General features: G+C 37.4%; 1 protein-coding gene across 8 annotated transcripts in view; it reads right to left on the reverse strand.

Moving 5' to 3' along the window:
- The window catches only part of ANKRD28 (ankyrin repeat domain 28), a 168,519-nt gene that overhangs the window by 22,233 nt on the left and 122,677 nt on the right, over positions 1-23,609 (reverse strand). For 7 of the 8 annotated variants that reach the window (XM_055137225.1, XM_055137223.1, XM_055137224.1 and 4 more), the window contains 10 exons: positions 23,326-23,404; positions 21,652-21,766; positions 19,609-19,691; positions 18,104-18,167; positions 16,314-16,385; positions 14,302-14,442; positions 6,431-6,542; positions 5,167-5,193; positions 4,491-4,565; positions 1,916-2,117 (listed from right to left, as the gene is read on the reverse strand). In XM_055137225.1, the coding sequence (XP_054993200.1) occupies positions 1,916-2,117; positions 4,491-4,565; positions 5,167-5,193; positions 6,431-6,542; positions 14,302-14,442; positions 16,314-16,385; positions 18,104-18,167; positions 19,609-19,691; positions 21,652-21,766; positions 23,326-23,404 (970 nt within the window). Of the gene's footprint in view, positions 1-1,915; positions 2,118-4,490; positions 4,566-5,166; positions 5,194-6,430; positions 6,543-14,301; positions 14,443-16,313; positions 16,386-18,103; positions 18,168-19,608; positions 19,692-21,647; positions 21,767-23,325; positions 23,405-23,609 lie in introns of those variants that run through there. The other variant, XM_055137229.1, reaches the window with a different exon arrangement.

Below are 23,609 nucleotides of genomic sequence, written 5' to 3' on the forward strand. Positions count from 1 at the left end.
TTTCATCAGACTGTACAGCCATTTCTAAGAGGCTGGCTAGTATCTTGGTTCAACATAAATATATTTTATAATGCAAACACTATAAAAATGTTAAACTAACTCTCTACAAATGTTTTATGTTTATATTTTTTCAAGTCATAGAATGATATAGCACTTTATTATCAATATAAAACAAATAAAAAATATAGTAGTTTGATCTTTATTTCCATATTGCAATTTATAGATACGTAAGAATTCTAATCTGGCATGAAAATTGTTGTTTCTGATCCCTGTCCTAGTAGGTGATTGCTTCTGAAAGGTTACTTTGGAACCAAGTGGGTGTTTATAATCTTCAAAAATACAAGTTTCCTAACCAACTGAGAGCAAAGTCTAAGACCCATACTCAAGTGTGGGTGTGTATGTATGTTTTGTTTTGGATTTTGTGCCACACTCAGCTACTCTCAGGGCTTATTCAAGGTTCTGTGCTTAGGAATCACTCCTATTTTGTGCGACTTGGGGAATCAGGTGGTGGTGGGGGATCAACTCTGAATAGGCTGCATATAAGGCAAAGACCTTACCTACTGTATTACCTCTTCAAGTGTGTCTTTAAGACCTCTCTACAAAACATACATAATGAAATTAATCTATAATGTTTATTTTGGGAGAGCAAAATGCAGAAATGAGCAAAGAGCAAAGAGCAGAAATGCAGCAGTGCTCTGTGTATCATGTGGTGCAGAAAATGAAAGTGAGATTCCTCATGCAAAATATGCACCAAATCTAATTATAAAAACATGGCCTATTACTGGAAATTAAAAAATTCCTGCTTAGAATTCCTTCAAGCTTAGCTGTTTAAAATAAATACTTTCTTTCTCTTTTTCTTTTTCGCTTTTTGGGTCATACCTGGCGATGCACAGGGGTTACTCCTGGCTCTGCACTCAGGAATTACCCCTGGCGGAGCTCCCCTGAGGGGACCATCATATGGGTTGCTGAAAATCGAATCTGGGTCGGCTGCGTGCAAGGCAAATGCTCTAACCGCTGTGCTATTGCTCCAGCCCCTAAAATGAATACTTTCTTGCAGTAGTTCCCTAGAGTTGTGTATTATCAACTGTTAATGATATAAAACGGCTACTTGTAGATTTGTATTTCCACACTCCCAAACACCACCAAATTTATACTGTGGAGTCCTTACATGAAACAGAAACTATTTCTTATCAAATCATTCATATATACAGTCACACACACATATTCAATACATACATATACACACGTTTATGTGTATATATATAAACACACATTCAACACATACATATTCACACATGTATCAGTATGTATGTACATATATATATGTAATGAATATGTGTGTGTTTGTCTTTGGGCCACACCCACCAGTTCAGGGGTCACTCCTGGCAGGCTTGGGGAACCATGCGGAGTAGAGGGGATTGGACCAGCATTGTCCAAGTTTTAAGACAAGTACCCTATCTGCTGTACTATCTCTCTGGCCCTGAATAGATGATACAATATGCTCAAAATCTTATCACCTTTTAAATAAAAAGACATACCAATCAAAAATAAATTCCATCAGAAGGGAATAAAAATATTCCACTGAAATATTTCAGATATCAATTGACATAAATTTAAATTCTAAATCTTTGTGTGTGTGTGTGTGTGTGTGTGTGTGTGTGTGTGTGGTGATGGTGGTGGTGGGAATAGAATTTAGGGCTTCACAAGTGCTCTGCTACTTCACTACATCTTTATATCAAGATAAAGACTTTGAAAGCAATCATCTTCTTGCTGTTTGCTTTTCATAAGTAGAACCATCTGATTTTTTAAAAAGTTTAATTGTTAAAACTACTACCAGCAGCAAAATAAATATAAGAAACCTAAGAAGATATTAGATGAAAAGTGGTAAATAAAACTAGGCATATATTTGACATACCTGCTGCATGTATAGGTGTCCTCTTCAAAATGTAATCTTTCACTAAGATTGAGGCTCCCTGATTGATGAGTACATCGACACACTCAATATGGCCCTTAAATGCTGCAAGATCTAAAGGTGTTCTTCCACTACTATTTCTGACATCAAGATCTAGCAAAGACTGTACTAACACTTCAAGTGCTTGATGGTGACCATGATAGGCCTAGAAATAATAAAAATAATAAAAAAATTAAAAATACACAGACTAACTTCCCAGGTACTTTAGGAAACTTAAAGCAAACTTGTCTTCATATTATTCTATTGAGATAATCCAAAACAAAATTCAAATAAAAAATATTAAAAATTCAGAAACAAGTATAGATTTTCCTAATCATCAAATAGGCTTTAGTTTGGGGAAACCAGTTTTTCAAAATAAGTTTTTTATGTTGTTTGTTGTTGGTTTGGGGCCATATCTGTCTGTGCTCATGACTGACTCTTGGCTCTGCGCTTACAAATCACTCCTAGCAGTGCTCAGGGGACCAGATGGAGAGCAAGGACCAAGCCCACTGTTACCCTGCTCAAGCCCTGGAATCAGGAATCCTCGGGGTATTTTACTAACTATAGATAACAGGACAGAAAGTATTCCCCCCCTTTTCCAGTGAAGAGAAAGAGCAGAAAGGCAAAACAGAAAAGCCAAATGAATGTGTCAGAAAATAAGCACAGAGAATATGAAGAAAAAGTACATATATGATAACAAGAAATTCAGTAGTGAACCTGTAGTGAGCCACATTAACTTAAATATAACTACTGTTAAGCATTTAATAATAACCTAAGAATTTTCTCCACTCTGCTTAAAAATCAGAGCTCAAATGATTAAAGACAGTACCCAAGTCTCCTTATTATCAAAATCTGTGCCCTAACTTCTGCCCCCAATCTAATAAACTTTCTTTCAAAAACTGTTATTTTTTTAGCACAGAAAGTACTAAGTTGAATTCTGCTTAAAAATTCCAAAAGCAGTGGACATGGAGAGTAAGTAGCATGCTGAAATGAGTCAGAGGGAGAGGGACGAACATATAATGATTGCACTCATTTGCAGGATATGAAAAAAACATAGTATGATTCATACCCAAAGACAGTAGAAACAAGAGCCAGAAGGACTGGTCCATGGTTGGAAGCTTGCCACAAGGGGAAGGGGGAGGGCAGTTAGGATAGAGAAGGGACCACTACAACGATAGCTGGTAATGATCACTTTGGACAAAAATTGAGTGGTGAAAGGAGGAGATAAAGAGATATACACGATAGCAATCCACAATGCCAGAGGAGGGGGTGGGACATAGAAAGAGATGAGAGAGAGAGATGTGAGGGGGGGGATGTCACAGAGACAAGCTAGAGAGGGAGGCAGGAGAAAAACTGGGGACACTGGTGGTGGGAAATATACACTTGGTAAAGGGATGGGTGTTGAAAAATTGTATGACTGAAACTCAATCACAACTTTTTAACTGTATCTCATGGTGATTCAATAAAAAAAAGGGGAAAAGATTCCATAAGCAGGGACTGAAGCGATAGTACAGTGGCAAGGGTGCTTGCCTTGCACGTGTTTGACCCAGGTTCAATCCCTGGAATTTATTTGATATGGTCCTGAGCTCACCAGGAATGAACCCTGAATGCACAGCAGGGAACTGCCTAGTGTGCCGCCTCACCCCCTCCCAACTCCTGCCAATTCCCAAAGTAATTTATCCCCTCTTTCTTCTTCTGGTTTTTTCAGTCATACGGGTGCTGCTCAGGGGTTATTCCTGACTGTACTCAGGGGACCATATGGGATGCCGAGATGGAATCTGGGTTGGCCGTGTGCAAGGCAAACACCCTACCCGCTATACTACTGCTCTGGTCTACCTTACTTATTTCTAAGGACTGCCACTTAATCTTTTTCTCTGAATTAATCAAATTATGAGAATAATATTCAAGAGTAATTCACAGATCCATCTAGTCAAATCCTTTAGCACAAGCAACTGAAGGACCAGAAAATTTTCTGAGATCACAATTTAGTCAGGTCCTAGGATCATAAAGTAACATCCAAAAATTATAGAAATACCACAAAATTATAGTGCTTATTCTGGTTATTTAGCAAATAAGAAATGAACCCATTAGGGGGGCTGGAGCGATAGCACTGCGGGTAGGGCGTTTGCCTTGCATGCAGCCAACCCGGGTTTGAATCCCAGCATCCCATATGGTCTCCTGAGCATCGTCAAGAGTAATTCCTGAGTGCAGAGCCAGGAATAACCCCTGTGCATCGCCAGGTGTGACCCAAGAAGAAAAAAAAAAAAAACCACTAGGACAAAGCTTTATAAAATATACACCACAGACAGAGTATCCTCTTAAGTAGACCTCTGGAGAAGCAAAGCACAAAACCACTGTGTATTTTTACTTACATCAAACAAAATTTATACTTAAGAATTCTGAAATTGAAAAGGTTATTTATCATTTCATGATTATTATCAAATAGAACAAAGCTTTGGGTACCAGTTTGAGTTAACACAAACAGATATGAAGTATTTTATTAATCAGGAAATAAATTGGATATTAAGGCAATACTTACAGCCAAGTGCAAAGGGCTTATTGTTGCCCTGTTGTCAGAATCATTCAACATGTCTGTTCCTGAGGTTTCCATTAACTGAGGGGGAAAAGGAGCACTTTAAATGTCAGAAAAGAACTTTTGGATATACTTATTATAGTTATGCGCCACTCCCCCAAGTTTAAATCCATTTTAGAATATAAATTAATATTTGAATGAGTTCTAAAACCCTGTAGCACTGTAGTTCGGTTGTTCATTGATTTACTTGAGCGGCACCAGTAACGTCCCCATTGTGAAAGTTCTTGTTACTGTTTTTGGCATATCGAATGCGCCACGGGTAGTTTGTCAGGCTCTCAGAGAGGGAAGGAGGAATCGAACCCAAGTTGGCTGCCTGCAAGGCAAACGCCCTATCCGCTGTGCTATCATTCCAGACCATTGTAATGTAGAAACTAAATTAAGATGTTAGAAAACTAAATTCTAGAAAGACCATTCTAGGAGCACAGTAAGAACCACAGACTGAGGGAGGGATATAGATCAAGAGCTTGAGGAAAATGCTGTTTATTATAGCTAGGTAAGAAACCATTTCCCCCTGATATACATGATTTATGCTACTATCCTTGTACTCATGCATAAAAATATCTCAGCTCTAATCAGAGAAATATTTTGAATAGGAGGGGGAAGAAAATAACCTTATACTTACAACATCTAAAGGAGTTTCACTTGCAATCTGAAAATAAAACATATTTAGAACTATTAATATATATTCCAGAGATGTTATTTACAAGTTCCTATCTTCATAAGGCTTTATTCTAAATCTGTGCTTCCTTTCCCTCTAAGATATACATAGTCTAACTACAATGTAACAGATCTCATCTATACAAAGACTCATGACTTAAAATAATTTATTACTTCTTGGGGGCTGGAGTGATAGCATAGGGTGCAGGGTGTTTGCCTTGTACACAGCCAACCTGGGTTTAATCCCCAGCATCCCATATGTTCCCCTGAACACCGCAAAGAGTACTTCCTTAGTGCAGAGCCAGGAGTAATCCCTGTGCATCACCGGGTGTGACCCAAAAAGAAAAAAAAAAATTACTTCTATAATAGGATAATTTAGCTCTTTGTGGGGGGAGGGGGAGCTGGGGAACTGAGCTACTTTCAGCAGTGCTTAGGGCTTACTCCTGGCTCCATGCTCAGAGATCACTCCTAGCTGTGTTCAGGGCACCATAAACAATGCTGGGGATTGAACTGCAGGCAAGGTGAGCACTTACACTACCTCTCAGGTCCAAATAAACGACTCTCTGAATTTTATATCTCTTTGATGTAACATTTAATATGATTTCTAAGTAAGTCTCTATAAAAAATCTTAAATTGAAGAATGTCACACATTTGCATAACTTCTAATGAACCCATTTTGTCTTTTGTTTGGCAAAGTGGGAAGGATGGTATACATATTTAACAATGAGATCACAAGCTACAGAACAGTTCAATGGAGACCTGGGCATAATCTCTGGCACCGCACGGCCCCCAAGGACAATCAGGAATGACCCACTGAAAATTTTTAAAAACAGTTTCTAACCCAAGGGGACTGGCCCCCAAAAGAATGAGGGCTTTGGCAAAACCAAAGGCTCTTATCAGGAGAAATTTTACAGACATTTCAGAATTTCCTAAATATATGGGGTGAAGGAAAAGGGGTGGGAAAAGACACTTCTCACCTAAGATATGATTGCATTTCCTTAGAAGATTCAGGAAAACATTTACTTAAGGGGGCATGAAAAGTAAATGCTACATAGATATGAGGTAATAAAAAGGAAGGACATAAGAAGGGCAAAAAGAGAGAGATCTGAGACTAGTATGTTAAGAGGTATATGAATTCTGAAAGCATTAAAAAACCAGTGTTTCTAAATTCATGTATTCATTGCTTTATTAGACTATAAGCTCATGTTACTTTTACACAAGTATCTTACCAACTGAAGACATAGACGGTGACCATAAGCAGCTGAGTAATGTACTGCATTGTATCCTTGCTTGTCTCGAATCCCTGGATTTGCATCATTTCTTAGTAAGTATTCCAGGCACCTATGCATAACATATTAAAAATTTTAAGTTCTGTACATTAGCCAATAATATAAACAGATTATTTTTCTCACACTTGAGTCATGAATAAACCATAGTCTATGCTATAAAATTATTAAATAAAATTTAACTATACCATAAAAATACTAATCAATATTCATAATAAAATCTTCTTCATTTAAAACAGTCATCTCCCAAGACGATCTATAAGTTTAGTATACACAATGGCTGGTCCTTACAGGTTCCATCTTGTGTTATCACCCAATCCCTTTAAATGTCTGATGGAATTAAATTCTTGAAGAACATCCTTGTTTGTTATTGCTGCTAACCTATCAAGAGTACACAATGAATGCAGTGCCTCATTAGAAAGCTCAAAAAAAGGTTAAAGGACCAAGGAAATACCTCAACTCAGAAAACTCAATGCTTTGCATGCAGTGTGGATTTGATCCCCAGAACCACATGGCTCTCTGAGCACCACAGGGAGTGACCCCAAGCACTGAAACAGGAATAGTCCCTGAACACTACTGGGTGTGACCCCTAAACAAAAACATACTAGGAAAATAGATCAAAATCCAATACCTTGAAATACACAACTGAGATGTGTATAAATAGCAAAAGTGGTATATAAGCAATAAAACCTTCCATGGGGAGATAATACTTTATTCCTGTGCTAAAGAGGAGGAAAATGTACTATAAAAAAATTATTAACAAGGTACCATAAAGGTACTATTAAAAAGGTACTATAAGATCTGTAATTTGTTATCAATTTTTTGAAAATAAAAAATTTAAATTATTACTGCAGCAAAGAAAGGTCACTAAATTAGAAATGATCTGTCTCTAGAGTTAATAATTTGTGAGTACAGAGACAGAAGTAACTCTGCGGCATTGTAGGATGTGACCCAAGAACACAGAACAAAATGAAAAAGAACTGTGAAACAACATAACTAGAGTTTGGCAGATTTTTGGAGGCCATTCTTTTTCTGTGCCACCATATTTTTGGTTTGTTTTTTGGCCACACCTGGCAATGTTCAGGGATTATTCCTGACTTGGTACTATGGGATCACTCCTGGCAGGGCTCAGGGGGCCACATGGAATGCCAAGGATTAAACCTGGGTTGGCCACCTTACCTACTACATATTATTTCTCTGGCCCCTGTGACAGCTCTTATTTGCATTATTGAATTATTGAATTCAATTACTCTTAGTAGGAATTACTTGCAAAATCTTATTTATTTTTGTTTTTGTGCTATACCCAGCCGTGTTTAAGGAGGGCTAACTGGTAGCTCGGTGTTCAGGGATCACTCCTGGAGGGCTTGGGGGACCATACGGATATGGAGCACAGTGGATTAGAAATGGGCTAGCTGTGTGCAAGGGAAATGCATGCCCGCTGTACTATCTCTCCGGCCCCATCGCACCATCTTTATTACATTACCTTCACTGGTAGCAAAATGTCAATGTTTAAAAAGAATTTTATACTTACTAAAACACCATGATTTACTAAACTATTCATAATAGTTATTTCAAGCACACAATGCTCCAACACCAACTGTACCTCTAGTGTGATCTTCCTTCCGTCCACCAATGTCCCTAGTGTCCCTGTCTGCTCCAGCCTCCCCCTTATTCAGGCACGTAAGAAATTAACTTCATACTACTTACTTCAAGAAGTCAAAGGAATGAAAATTATCAGAAAATGAATCAATAAAAGTCAATTTGTAATTATTGCTACATGACTTTAGCCTATGTAAATAAAAATAATTTAATGCAATATAATGCTATTCTCACTTACATATATGTTTTCAACTTCGGCATCTAAATTATAGTACATTAACTTTTATTTTGCACTGAGTTTCATTATAGTAACAATTCTGTCCCTATATAATTTAGATGAAATGGGTATAGCCTACAATATATAATTTGGATGAAATAGGTAAAGCCTACAACTGCAAAAGAGCAAAGAGATTTAATTTAAAGGGGAATTCAACAGGCCTATAATAGTACAAAGTGTTTTATCCTAAGAAATAGAATACTGAAGAGACTGATAAGACATAAATATTCAGTGTAAATGAGACATTAATTCATCATTAAAAATGTATACATTCTTTAGCAAGCTAGGAGTAAATATATCTTCCTTAATCTAGTAGAGGGTCACAAATATTACAGCAAGTGTCACAAGCGAATCCCATACAAGGCCATGTGCTGGGAAGTCAGTCGTGTCCTTTAAAGAAGCTCCATTAATGCTTCTGTAAAGCTGGTTTCAAGGCTGTGAATTCCCTAAGATGTTGCCTGTCTATGAAGTTATTTTTCCTTTAAATCTGAATTATCTAGAGCATTCTTGGTGTTTGTTTCATTGAAATATTTTTAAGAAACTTATTTTAAAAGAAACTTATTTAAGAGATCGAGAGAATAAGGCTTCTCCTGAGTGGAAAAGGCCAGGAAAGAGACACAGAGACAAGGGAGATATGTGTTCAAGGGAGAATTCGGGCTTGAAGAGCAAGCGCTTGCCAAGTTTTTGTACTGTATTTCGTACTATTTCCTTCCCACTAGTCGAGTCTCACTTGATACTCTACTTAAATTTTATGGGATCTCCTCTGTATATAAGCTGCTTTACTGATTTTGCTGCTTTCAATATTCTATCTTTGAAATTTGTTGTTTTGAGTACAATGTGTCCTGAGTTTTTCCTTGTGGGTCTATTTTCACTGGGATCCCAGACTTCCTAGATCTCGGTGTCTGTAACCCTCAAGTCTAGGAAATTCCTGCCTGTGATTTCTTTAAATATTGTTTCTCCATCAAGTTTGTCTTCTTGTTCCTCAGGGACTTCAATGATTCATATCTTGTTCCTCTTGAGCTCATCCCATAGTTCTCTGGTATGCCCTCATCTGTTGTTGGGGGGGGGGGGTGAATTTGGAAGTGGCTCAGGTCTTACTTCTGGCTCTGTGCTCAGGGATCACTCCTGGAGATGCTCAGGGAACAGATGAGGTGATGGGACTAAAATCTGGGTCAGCCATGTGCAAGGCAAATGAAATAAACTGTAAAATCAGGAGATTATGTCAATAGACAATATAATATGTCATATTTTCATTAGTTAAGTACCCATATGCATAATAAGAATATAATTTAGGACTGGAGAGATAGTACAGGGGTTAAGGAACTCACCTTGCATGCAGCCCACCTCCAGCAATGCATATAGCCCCTTCTGCACAAAGCCAGGAGTAGCTCTGAGGCAATGCTGGGTACGTGCCCCTCTGTCACATCTGGCATCCCTGTCACATTTCTATCTTCCCACCTCTGCCCCCCCCAAAAAAAAACCATACTTCTAGGGCCAGAGAGATATTACAATGGGTTACAATGGATGTCATTTTTCATTTAATGTTTTAGACAAATTGAATATCCTTATCTCACTTAAGAATGCAATTTATGGGTGAAAAGATAGCTCTAAGCCCAAAGATTCTGCAGTAGGATCGAGTGCACACATAACCTTGACTCCCAGAAAAAATATACAGCTAATCTTTATTGGATGATTATAATGGTATTTTTCTAAGCACTTAGCATATTGTATACCTCATGTGGCCAAAAGAATTAGGTCAGACATTATCCACATTTCACAGATGAAATAGGCATAGAGATCCTGTATACTAATAATGTAAGCTTAAAACCAGAGAAAAATAAAAGTAACAATTTTATGACAATGCCATTGTGTGAAAAAAAATCATTTATTACCATAAAAGTAGATCTCAGTAAACTACGTCTAATATAGTCATAAATACATGTATACATAGTCATTTTAACAAAAGAGAAAGCTATGGAAAGATATCTGCCAGATCATTAACTTCGATTAAATTATGAAGGGCTTGAAATGATCTAAACATGCAGTTAGAAACATATGAAGACAGGCATGAGGCCTTTTCCTTATGTGCAACCAGAAAAAAACACATACACACACAAAAAAATCCAACTGTCCCCAACTCTATATACACTCTAGAGAAGACTGGGTTGTTTCTAAACTATCTTACTTAAAACCAACCCCATATCTCCTCAGTGGCAAACAAACTTATTTATTTATGCTTAATAAATTTCATGTGTTTCTTGGGATGATGACTAAATCTGTTGAGTCATGAATCAGAACTGGATGGAACAGAATGAGTCATAAAGATTCACGTGTTTTTCTATTACTGAGAGTAAGGATGAAAGGAGAATTATACTCATATTGCTTCTGAATTACAAAAAATCAGTATCACCATTTAAAATTCCTAAATACGAGCTTTTCTTGGAGAGCTTTATAGGCAGAACTGATGCCAGCAGATAAGTAACCAATCATTAAAGAAATGAAACAATTTCCAAACAAACAATTATTGATATGAGTAACTTGAAGCTATAAGGAATCTGTTTTTTGTTTTCTTTTTGGTCCACATCCAGCAATGCTCAGTAATTAGTCCTGATAGGCTCAGGGGACCAAACAGGATGCTGGAAATTAACCTGGGTTGGTTACAAGGCAAGCATACTACCCACTATACTAACTTTCCAGCACTGAAGCTTGTATTCTTCGTTTTTATTTTGAAAAAAAAAAATTAATTTATTTATTCGTCTTTTAGAAATATCTCACATTTGATTTGGCAGAAGTATGGTTAATTATATCAGGCTCCTGTATAACTCAACCTAGTCAATGGAATAAATTTTTAGAATTTAGAAAATTAAACACTTTCATGCTGCTAATTAAGTTTCCAAAGTGCTTACTGGAAGGATCCCTCTGGTATTGAGAAGTGGTGACTATGGCTTAAGAGCATCTGGAATGTTCCCGAAGATTCTGAAGCATTTGAGTCAAAACCAGCAGCCTTAACGAGGCACTCTGGCTCCACAAATCCTTCCTTTCCTAGAACTTCTTTTATATACTGATCCTTTTTTGTTTCTGGGCCACACCTGGCAATGATCAGGGCTTATTTTTAGCTCTGTGCTCTGAGGATCACTCCCAGAGGGTTTAGGAAGACCATATGGGATGCCAGGGATTGAACGTGGGTAGCTAGCTGCATGTAAGGCAAGTGCCCAACCTGTTGTACTATCACTCCAGCCCCTATGTGCCTGATTTTATGTGGTCTTCACAATTTCTCACTTTACAATAAACTTCTGCTTAGCTATTACTTGCTTAAACTCAAAGATATATAATATAAGGAACCCATTAAAAGTGGTTCTACTGGTACAGGAAAAATGGTCTGAATGGGCATGTTTTGCACGTGGGAACCTTTTTCTTTTTGGAGGGCACACCTGGCAGTGCTCAGGGCTGACTTCTGGCTCTATGCTCAGGGATGATTTTGGTAGAGCATGGTGGACTCTACCAAACTTGGTTGGTTGTGTGCAAGGCAAGTGTCGAACCCTCTGTATCACTGGTCCAGCAGTAACTGATAGCAGTTCCACTTGGCTCCCTAAGCACCAGTGAAAGTGACTCCTGAGCACTGAGTCGGGAGCAGCCCCCAGACTTCATTGCATGCATTCAAAAGGGGAAAAAAGTAGGTCTTTTGGATTCCAAAGCTCATACACCTTCTAATCATGAGGCTGCTAATGTACTACTAAAATTAATGCTAATAATAAATACTGTTGCTTAAAAGTTACTACTAGGTGAGAAACCTGTAATTCAATTAACTTTGGCACTAACACACGAAGAAAAGCAGATTGGTTTAAAATAAATCCACAAATTCCAACTATGGGTTCAACACTGTTACTTTTTGCTTTAGCAAAATAGTTTAGCTATAATGTCATGGTATGAGACAGGAGAATTATAGGGTAATATGTGTATAAGAGACCTCTCAGAATTTTTGTAGATTTTGCTAAGTGACACACAATAACCAGCCTGTGGATATACTGTCAAAGAATTATATATGTTAATAGTAACAAAGGAATAATTTAGGAGGACTTCCAAATTAAATCAAGAAGTTAGAAAGTTTGTGTATTACAGGAACATCTACTTAAGTTTATCATACCCTGACCTACAAAGATATTTGTTTCAAATTTTCTTTTAATATCTACTATCCAAAACGTACTTCAAAAATGTGACTTTGGGGCTGGAGTGATAGCACAGCAGGTAGGGCTTTTGCCTTGCACGTGGCCAACCCAGATTCGATTCCCAGCATCCCATATGGTCCCTTGAGCACTGCCAGGAGTAATTCCTGAGTGTATGAACCTGTGCATTGCCGGGTGTGACCCAAAAAGCAAAGAAAAGAAAGAAAAAGGGACTTTGTCTAAAACTACTTATCTAACTATACTATTAACACATGAAATTGCTGCATAAAGTGATACAATCATACAAAGAGAAAACACATTTTTTTTAGTGTCATTAAAAAACTTAATTTCAACTACAACACAACATAGCAAAATGTGGTTATATATTATACTGATAGTACAGAATTTGTAATAAGTATCCATGAATAATACTCTCAAATAATGCCTTTTATTCTGTAAGCAAAATTAATTACTAAAATCGAGAGTAATAGTTCTGCTTATGCAACTTCCTTGAAGTATGTTTTATAAAATTCTCCCAAGTTTTTCCTTAAGATATTTTACTCAGAGAATAGACAGTACAGTGGGTAAGGCATTTGTCATTTGTCTTGCATATAACCAACTAGGTTGGATCCCCAGCATCCCTTATCGTTTCAGGAGTTAATTCCTGAGTGCAGAGCCAGGAGTAAGCCCTGAGCATCATTGGGCACCACCCCAAAACAAACAAAATATCCCCAAGATAAAAAATATTTTACTCACCACTAATGCCGATATGGGGAAAATATTAGAGATAATGAACATTGTCCTTTATTATTTTCTTTCAAAAGGGTAATATATGCTAAGGCGTACTATAATAAATGGTGTCTACTTGCCTCAGGAAATGCTACTTGGGAAAAAAATTATTTATTTATTTATTTACTTATTGCTTTTTGGGGTCACACTCAGCGATGCTTAGGGGTACTCCTGGCTCTGCACTCAGGGATTACTCCTGGTGGTGCTTGGGGAACCAGATGGGATGCCAGGGATTGAACCCAGGTCAGCCACACGCAAGGCAAACACCCTACCTGATGTACTATCACTCTGGCCCTTAGGAAAAAATTTATGTATCTCTCATTCCTTTGTCTTCATTTAGTCATACTAAATTCAATTTTCTTCTTAATCTAATTTCCTCATTTAAAACAACGGTATTTAGCACCAATTCCACCAGTTCAGTCACTCCCTTCATGGATATTAATTTAGTTGGATCCCCTTGCAAATTGAACTCTTCATCCTATGAAGGATACTAGTATTCCAGTAAACTCTATTTTGGGATGACACTGCCCATGTTTGCTATCTCTGCAAAAAGAATGTAGATTTAAAAAAAAAATGGTAATAAATTCTTTTGGCAGGGAGAACAATGATAAGAGACCATCCTTTCATAAGTCCTAATCAATAAGGGCAAGGTGCTGAGTGGAAATGGTAACTGTAGCTTAGAAATAAGCAGATATTTCTAACACGTAGACTCAAGGAAAGATGAACAATATGGAGAGGGCCGAGAAGATAATCTGATTAATGCACTGGAGTGTATGATAGGCAAGTAAGAACCTGGGTTTGTTCCTTGGCACAGCATGGTCCTTCAAACACCGCCAAAACAGAACTGACAGAATTGAGAGCAGCCCCTGAGCACAAGCAGGGATGGCCCCCAGGCAATAAAAGAATATAAATTTGCAGTGTCATCCCTATGGAAAATGCTGGTTTAGAGAAACAGTACTCCTTCATTAATAGCACATGATACTTACTTGCCATCTGTGTCTGACGTAGCTGCATAGTGCAGGGGTGTGCAGCCTCTTTCATCAAGGTCATTAACACTTGCTCCTGATCCCACAAGAGCAAACAGGCACTGGTAATTGCAGTTGGCAGCAGCATAGTGCAGTGGAGATCTTTATGCCCAAGTTAAAATAAGAAAATCAGAGCCAGAAACATATACCAGTAAGAACACAGTTGTAACTCTACCCTAGCTACAAATACTGTATTTATAGTGAGCCTGAGATGGATTTGTACCACATATTAAGTCTTTGGAGGGCCAAAGAGAATTCTAGGAGGATAGAATTAGGAGGCAGAGAACCTCTAAGAATAGGAACATAGTTAAATTCTTCAAGAGATCCCAGACATAACAAATCCAATTTTGAGAGGAAGACAGACACATTCATATTATATTCTGTTTAGAAAGTTGAAAATTTTCATTTTAACAAAGCTTCCCATATACTAATAAAAAGTGTTCCAATTACAGAAACAGAAGATTCTGTTCATGTCTCAGTAGAGGAATAAAAGGTAAGAGAAAAATAGAAGCATTAAAAATAATGCTTAGTTATAGTAATTACTTGGTAGAGCTGCAAATCAGTTTTCAAGTAAACACAGAAAATGAAGGAAAATTTGGTCTAGTCAAGATGAAATTTTTTCCAAGAAAATGTTTGTAATACCAAAACATGTTATTTTATACGGTAATTGTATAAGAATATTTCTTTCTTTCTTTTTTTAAAAGGTTATTTCCTTTTTTTTTTCTTTTCTTTTTGGGTCACACCCAGCAGTGCACAGGGGTTACTCCTGGCGGTGCTGGGGGGCCATATGGGATGCTGGGAATCGAACCCGGGTCGGCCGCGTGCAAGGCAAACGCCCTACCCGCTGTACTATCGCTCCAGCCTCAGGATATTTCTTAAAAAGCAAATAACCCTGACTTATGGTCACGCCTTCAAAGTCAGAATATACTTCAAAAGATCTTGCTTGCTTTTTCTAGTATGGAATGCTTCAAGTTCCATAAGCTAATACAACTTGAAGAAAATTTAATTATAAAAACAAATTAGCTATAAAAATACTGCATTCCAGAACCAAAGTGAGTTTAGATTTTGCCTGTCATTAATTCTCATTAGTAGGCTTATAAGCAGTCTATCCCTTAAAATAATTACAGGATCAAATGGCAGTTTTTTGACTCATACATTCATTCACTTATCTCAGACACACATATACCTTCTTCTATTAGACACTTTGATATACAATTCTCAAACTTTTGATAGATAAATCTACTCAATGCCAACCCTATTTTTCAAATTAATCCAAACTACTTTTAATCCTTTCCAGTATGATTCAAGTACACCCTGGGTTCAATTCTTATCTGAAGTAACAATAAATGATAGTAGCTTTAAATACTGCTACTCCAGTTAGTGGCTAGTAACAATGAGCGCTGATGGTGAACAGTGAGAATGATAATTTGAAAAGGGCTGAGTGACTGACTAAAAAGAGATTCTACCATTTCACAGTCATCTGCAAATCATAACAGGAAATGTACTCAACATGCTAATAACTGGTTTAAAAATTGGAACATATATATCATAGGCATGTGTGTGTGTGTCTCTATTCCTAACCAACTTCCTTCTTCCAACCAGGGATCTTAACCAAATATAGGCAAAGTTCTAGGTGCTATTAGTTTCTTGAAGGAACCTAAGAACGACAGGGTTTTAACATTACATGACTATAAGTTATTGTAGAAGAAAGAGTGTTATCGAGTTATAATGGTACAGATAAGATAAAGTTGTAACTGGTTATCTGAGTTTTAGGCAAGGATACAATTTATAGAAAACTATGGGTGAGGATAGACAAAACTTCATTTGACCTCTCAACACGTCACGCTGTGTCAGTTCAGCACAAACAATGTAGATGTTAAATTGTTGAGTTAATAATCATAAACCAGTTAGAAAGTCAAGTCATTAACAGTAACATTAATAAAGCTCTAGAGAAGAGTTATAACACATCCTACCTTCCAAATTTGTCCTTTTTGTTGAAGTCTGCAGCACCAGTATTCAGCAGAAGGTTTAGGCACTCCAAATTCCTATCCAGAGAAAATAAAGTTAGAAGAATGAACAGTGCAAGGGGCTGACTCAGGTTCCATCTCCAGCCTGGTCCCCTAAGTTCAGCCATGAATGATCCCTGAACACTGAGCTAGGAGTAAACATTGAGCATGGATGGGTGTGGGCCCAAACAAAATTGAACTAGTTAAATAGCTCCTCAGATTTAGGATCTAAATTAAGAGAAGCATTAGACTAGCAGCGTGCTACAGAGACCAAGATTTCAGTTGAACTCGGTTGTTCGTTCGAAGCCAACCGTCAAGGTCAGAAAGCTTGCCCTGCATATGGCTAACCCAGTATTAGATCCCCAGCGTCACATACATGGTCCCAAGCCCTGCCAGGAGTGACACCTGAGTGCAGTCCGGAGAAAGCCCTGAGCGCAGCTAGGTGTGGCACAAACACACATATTCCCCCCAAAACTAGTATTTAAAACCTTTGCCTTCAGACTTCTCCTTCCTATGTATTAATCATCAGTGGAGGCAAGACATTTGGGGCTGGAGTAATAGGACAGTGGCTAAGATCCTCCTCTTGCATCTGGATTCGATCCCTGTCACCTCATACAGTCCCCTACTCCCACTCAGGTATGATCCCTGAGTACACAGTAAGGAGTAAGCCCTGAGCACTGCCAGGTGTGGCGCAAATACCCTCTGAACCAAAAGGACATAACAAGACCATTAATGTTTTCTCCTGAAATAAAGATTTAAAAAAACCTAGACATCTACCCAGAATAGCAAGTATCTAGTTCATTTCCATGTTTTGATGTTTTCAATTCAAAATATAGACTTATTTATACAGGAATGATTTTTCTTTGGAAGCAATACTTTAATTTATTAGTTTATTTTTCAGCAGCCTTTTTTTTTTAAAGATGTCTTTCAATTTCTTATTTTACAGTATGGTTCTGGCTTTTCGGGGTTTCTTCTGGTTCCATACGAATTTTATTACTGACTTTTCTAGGTCTTTAAAGAATATCATCTCAGTTTGGTTGGAGATTGTGTTGAATCTAATAATAGTTTAGGCAGGATAGTCAATTTAACAATATTGATTCCTTCAATCCAGTCCATTAGAATGGAGTATTTTTCTATTTCCTAAGTCTTTGTTCTCTTTAAGTGATTTAAAGGTTTTTGTATCTTCCACATCTTTTGTTGATTCCTAGATACTTGATGATTTTATTTACTTTTTATTGAATCACTGAGATACACAGTTGCAAAGTTGTTCCTGACTGGGTTTCAGTCCTAGGATACACCAATACCTATTTCTTCTCTAGTGTATATTTTTCACCACCCCCATGGCTCTCTCTCTTATCTCCTCTCTTTCTCCCCCAACTCTGTCCCCTTCTGGGCATTATGGTTTGCAATATAGATACTGACAAATTCTTATGTATATTCTTTTACCCACTCTCAGCACTCAATTCTTGTCTAGAGTGATCATTTCCAACTATTGTCACAATGTCAACTTATGCATTAGGCAGAAGGTAAAATAGCAATTTCTACTACTATAAACTTTCTTCTGTCAAAATCATGTTATGCGTCATTTCCTATTTTGTAGGATCCTAGAACTAATATTGAGGAAGAAAGACAAAAAGCAAAGCTGCCACAAAATACTCCTTTTTTTTTTGGTATTTGTTTTGGGGCAACACCTGGATGTAGTCAGTGACTACCATTTACTTTTTTTTTTTAAAGAAGCAAAAATACTGTTAACCTACCCTCCAGCTGCTGCTGCATGTAGACAGGTCCGCCCAAAATCATCTGGGGTATCTATATCAAAGCCTACAAGAAGTAACACATCTTTTATGCACCATAAATGTGTATTTAACATTACTGTCACTGTTACTGTCATCCCTTCGCTCATTGATTTGCTCGAGCGGGCACCAGTAATATCTGATTTAACATTATAGATATTTTATTAAGAATAACACCTCTTAACAATAAAACTATGAATTCCATATAGGTACAAAATTATTAAAAATAACAGCCACTAAAGGACCAGATTTTAAAAAGACAGTTTTTTAAAAAAAACAAGCTAGGCTTGTTTAAAAGTCACAGGGGTAGTAGAATAATTATTTGGTAATAAGAAAACACAGGTCTATCTCAAAGATACTGCAGATTCAGTTCCAGACCATCACAATAAATTATGACCAGAGTGTGACACACTTTTCCTGATTTTCTATGGTATGTAAAAATGATTTTAGGGTGGGAGAGAACCTTGAGACAATGGTGGAAGGATGATGATACTGTAGTGGGTATGGAGGTAAATATTGCATGCCTAATACTACTGTAAACCACAGTGTATTATAAGAAAAATTAAAAAGGAAAAAGTCATATTGGGGCTAGGGATGTGATTCAGTTACAAAGCACCTGAACTGCACATAAGAGGCCCCAGGTTTGATTTCTGGTATTACACAGAGAGTAGCTTGATAGTATACTGGTCTATTTTTTTTTTTAAAGTATGTATCAAAAGCCAAAAATTTTGTTTGTACATAATTTAAAAATTCTTTATAGGAGAGGCTGGGACATAACTCAAAGGTAAAAGTGTATTCAGCCTACTTGTGAGGGTCCAAGTATTAAACAAATATAAAAAGGAAAATAAATACTCTATTAAGCTGAGGATGTGACATAGTGAAGAGTGGATGCCTTACATATGTAAGACATATGTAAGACTTAATTCCTCCCTAGTTCTACACAGAAAAAAGACTAAATAATACTTTATTGTCTAAAAAAAAATTGTATACATCATCTGAACTTTCACTTTAAGCAGTGTAATCTTTGTGCCAGTGCAAGATCATGCTTTAAAAAAAAGAGGGAGGATCGATAGTTCAGACAGTTCAATGGGAAAAACACATGCTTTGCATAATGGAGGTGCAAGTTCAATCGCCCATGTCTCCCAAATACTATGGATTCCTGAACAGCACCTTTGACAGCAAACCCCAACACAGAGCCTGAACGAGCTCAGGAGTACCACCAAGTGTGGCTCCAAAACAAACAACAATAACAACAACAGCAACAAAAACAGTACCCAAGAAAAAGGGAGCCCCCCAAAAAAGGAGGTTTGCTTATAAAATCTGTTAAATTTTATAGTGGCAGTTACACAGTTTAGTAAATATCCCGAATTTTATGTGGGTTAATTCAAGTATCCAATATACTGTATACCAGAAACTAGTATTTTGTCAATTAGTCTCAATTAAAAAAATACTGTCAAAATTATTTTTACCAGAAGAAAGGAGTTTCCTGCAGCAATCTGAAAAACCACTTAAGGCTGCCAAATGAAGGGGGAACATTCCATGTATGCCACGCCTAAATTAAACAGGACAGAATCTTTATCACAACACAAGAAAAATACAATCAATTTTAACACATTATACAGCAATTTGTCCAAAGGTTTAAAGTGGGTATAAACTTATTGTCCAGAAAATTTTCTTTACGAGCAGGGTTCTTCTATCGCGACATTACTCTCAGTCAATAAGGCATTTGCTGGGGGCAGAAGATGAGTTCATGTATGCAGTTATGCGGGGCATATTATCTGTTCAGGCCAGCACCACATTTCTCAAATTATGTATCAACCAAAATGTTTCTGGACATTGGACTAGAAAGAAAATCCCCACCAAATTATTAATCCTCATTAATAATTTAATGAGGCAAATGGCAAGGAAAACGTAATTATTTTTAGAATAGAAAAAAAAGTAAAGCAACTTGTGTGTAGTGATAATAACTGAGGGTCCAGAGAGGTAGCAGAGTGGGTAAGGTGCTTTCCCTGAATGCAACCGACTCAGGTTCGATCCTTTGCACTGCAATGGTCCCAAGTCCTACCAGGGGTATGGCCCAACACACGCTCCAATGAATAACTGTGACCACTTTACAGAAAATAAATTTGTAAATGACCCAGAGTTATTTGAAGATAAAAACCTAAAACAAGAAACAACCAAATGTGGGGCTAGTACGGTGGGTAAGGTGCATGCCTTGCAAACAGCCAACCTGGGTTTGATCCCTAGCAACCTATACAGCTGCAAAGTCCCTCCAGGAGTGATCCCTGAGCACAGAGGCAGGAGTGTCCCACTCAAACATTCAATTAACAGTTCCATATAAGAATTGTAAGTATAGTGGGATGTCACTTGTAAAAAGTTTAAAAGATTTCAAATAATAAACACACTTGCATATAAACATGATAAAAAAATAAAAACCCATTAGAATAACAAACATCAATTTAAGTATTTTTTTAGGAATGCAAGAGATTACAGATTTCAAACAAAATCTTAAATGAAAACATATCTATATTATATAAAAATAAGAAATGGGCTGGGATACGGTTCAAGAGGAAAGACATAGGTCCTGCTTATGAGAGGTTGTAGGTTTGCTCGCTAGCACTAAATGACTCCCAAGAACTGCCTAGGTAAAGTACAAGGAGTGACCTCCAAAACAAACAAAACTAAGCAAAAAAAAAATCCAAACAATACAGGTAAAAATCACTGTATCACTGTAATCCTGTTGCTCATCAATTTGCTCGAGTGGGCACCAGTAATTTTTCCATTGTGAGACTTGCTATTACTGTTTTTGGCATATCGAATATGCCATGTGTAGCTTGCCAGGCTCCACCGTGCAGGTGAGATACTCTCTGTAGCTTGCAAAGGCTCTTCGAGAGGGGTGGAGGAATCAAACCCCGGTCGGCCTCGTGCAGGGCGAATGCCCTACCCGCTGCGCTATCACTCCAGCAAACAGGTAAAATAGATTTTAAAAATTGAGATCTGGGCTGAAGAGACACTACAGTGGGTAAGGTGCCTGCCCTGATATGTGGCCAATCCAGGTTCTATTCCCAGCTCCCAGAGAGTCTCCTGAGCCCTGCCAGGAGTGACTCCTGAGCGCAAAGCTGTGAACATTGCTAGCTGTGGCCCTCAAAACAACTAACCAAAATTCAAACCAAAACATCCCTCTTGTGCCCAAAGTAAAGAAGGGGATCCTTTCCAGCAGCTATGTAGGGGGGAAAAACAGTCTCTACAGTTAGTATTCAGATTAAAAAAAAAAGTACTTAATAAAATTAAAAAATATATATTTTAGGTGAAAAATAATTAAGATTGTAAAAATTTAAAGCTCTAATCAAAAGTGCTTAATCATAATATAGAAATAGCTACAAAATATAACTATTCAAGCAATCAGTGCAATTCTAAGGCAAAATCCACATTTGTACTAGAAATACCAAAATGGCAACTTCCTTTCTTGTGTGCTTCCTGTCATGGCTATCAACACAACGTTAAGTACTTACTTTGCAGTGTCAGCACCACTTGTAATAAGAGTGTTGATTAGCAGCTCATGGCCATACCGTGCAGCTATGTGCAAAGGGGTGTTTCCATTCTTATCCTCACAGTCTATTGCAGCTCCTACAACAAAGGATACAGTATTAGACACTGGACTTAAGAGCAAGTAACCTATTACAAGGAAGTAACATAAAACACTATTCTAGCACAAATTAATGGATATAACAATTTAGATTTTATTCACTGCACAATTTACTGAGTCATGTGCTTGGATTACATAGGACATTTAAAACATTTCGGTGAATTGAGCATAAGATTTTAATAGGTTTAAAAATGACAAAGGATTTTGGGGTTTCAACAAATTTGAAAACCACTGTACTAAAACAAACACATTGTTTTCCTTCCCTTACTTGGGGACCCTAGATCCTTGGCAGTCAGGATTGCTTTGGAGGCCTTTAGCCTGTCAGGGAAGTTCTTTAAGCCACAGAACCATCTTCTGAGTCCCATAAGCACTTTTCCTTAGAGACAAACTTGAGTTCAATCCTTAGTCAAGTGGTGCTCTGGGGCACCACCAGGGGTACACCTGTTAGTACACAGGAGGATATATGGTACCAGAACTGAACTATACACCTATGACCCCAAGCTATGTCCTTAGTCCCAGCTTTTCAGAATTTCGACATGCACACTCTGTATCTTCAGAAGAATGCAAAACTTCACTGATTATCTTGATTATGCACCCATGCCTACTAATGTCCCTGCAAAACACTTATTTTGAGAAAATATTCTCCATCAGTTCCTTGGAACACGGCTTGAGATACTGCCTTCAAGTGACACATTTAAAAATTACTGTTTGTTTGGGGCTGGAGCAATAGCACAGCCGGTAGGGCGTTTGCCTTGCACACAGCCAACCCGGGTTCGATTCCCAGCATCCCATATGGTCCCCTGCGCACTGCCAGGGGTGATTCCTGAGTGCAGAGCCAGGAGTGACTCCTGTGCATTGCCAGGTGTGACCCAAAAAGAAAAACATAAATTAAAAAAAAAATTACTGTTTGGGGCTGGAGCAAAGCACAGCGGGTAGGGCATTTGCCTTGCACGTGGCCGACTTGGGTTTGAATCCCAGCATCCCATATGGCCCCTAGAGCACTGCCAGGTCCCCTGAGCACTGCCAGGGGTAATTCCTGAGTGCAGAGCCAGGAGTAACCCCTGTGCATCACCGGGTGTGACCCCCCCAAAAAAAATAATAAAATAAAATTAAAAAAAATTACTGTTTAAAAGTTTAGCTCACCTAGTACTATTTTTCTTTTCAAGAGACTAAATAACCCCCAAGTTTAGAACAAAATTTAAACCTTAAAAACTGTCAAAAATATTAAAAAAGGGGAGACATTAATGCAAGAGTTAATATATATATTGTATATATATATAAAATGCAGTTTTTGTCTTAGCAATACATTTTAAAAAACCAAAATTAACCATGATAAATTAAGACTGAGAAGTGAAAATTCTACATTTATACTTCAGTAATAAAAATACCATATATGGCATATTATTGAGTTTTTATGAGATCTGATACACAAAGATACAGACTGTATGAATTCCTTAATATCATTCCATTTTGTGGATTAAAAAATAAAAAATATATTTTATTACATTTAAGAAAAAAAACAAACAGAAATACTTTTTACCACTCTGGATAATAGTTTGTGATCTGGAGAATCTACCATGGAGGGCAGTCATATGCAGTGGGGTTTTACCATCTTTGCTCTGAAATAACCAAAGAGATTTAAAATTATTGTTATATCAAAAATCCTTAGTTTTATTTTTTAAACCCTTTTGCACATTTTAAATATAACTTTAAGTCAAGCATTAAGTTAAACATAAGTCTATTTTAAGTCTATTTTAAGCATCCAAAACTTCAAATAAACTGTAGCATGAGTATCATAAAGCAAAAATATTATAAACTACAGTT

This window comes from Sorex araneus, chromosome 4, assembly GCF_027595985.1.
Source record: "Sorex araneus isolate mSorAra2 chromosome 4, mSorAra2.pri, whole genome shotgun sequence".
Classification (NCBI taxonomy): Eukaryota; Metazoa; Chordata; class Mammalia; order Eulipotyphla; family Soricidae; genus Sorex; species Sorex araneus.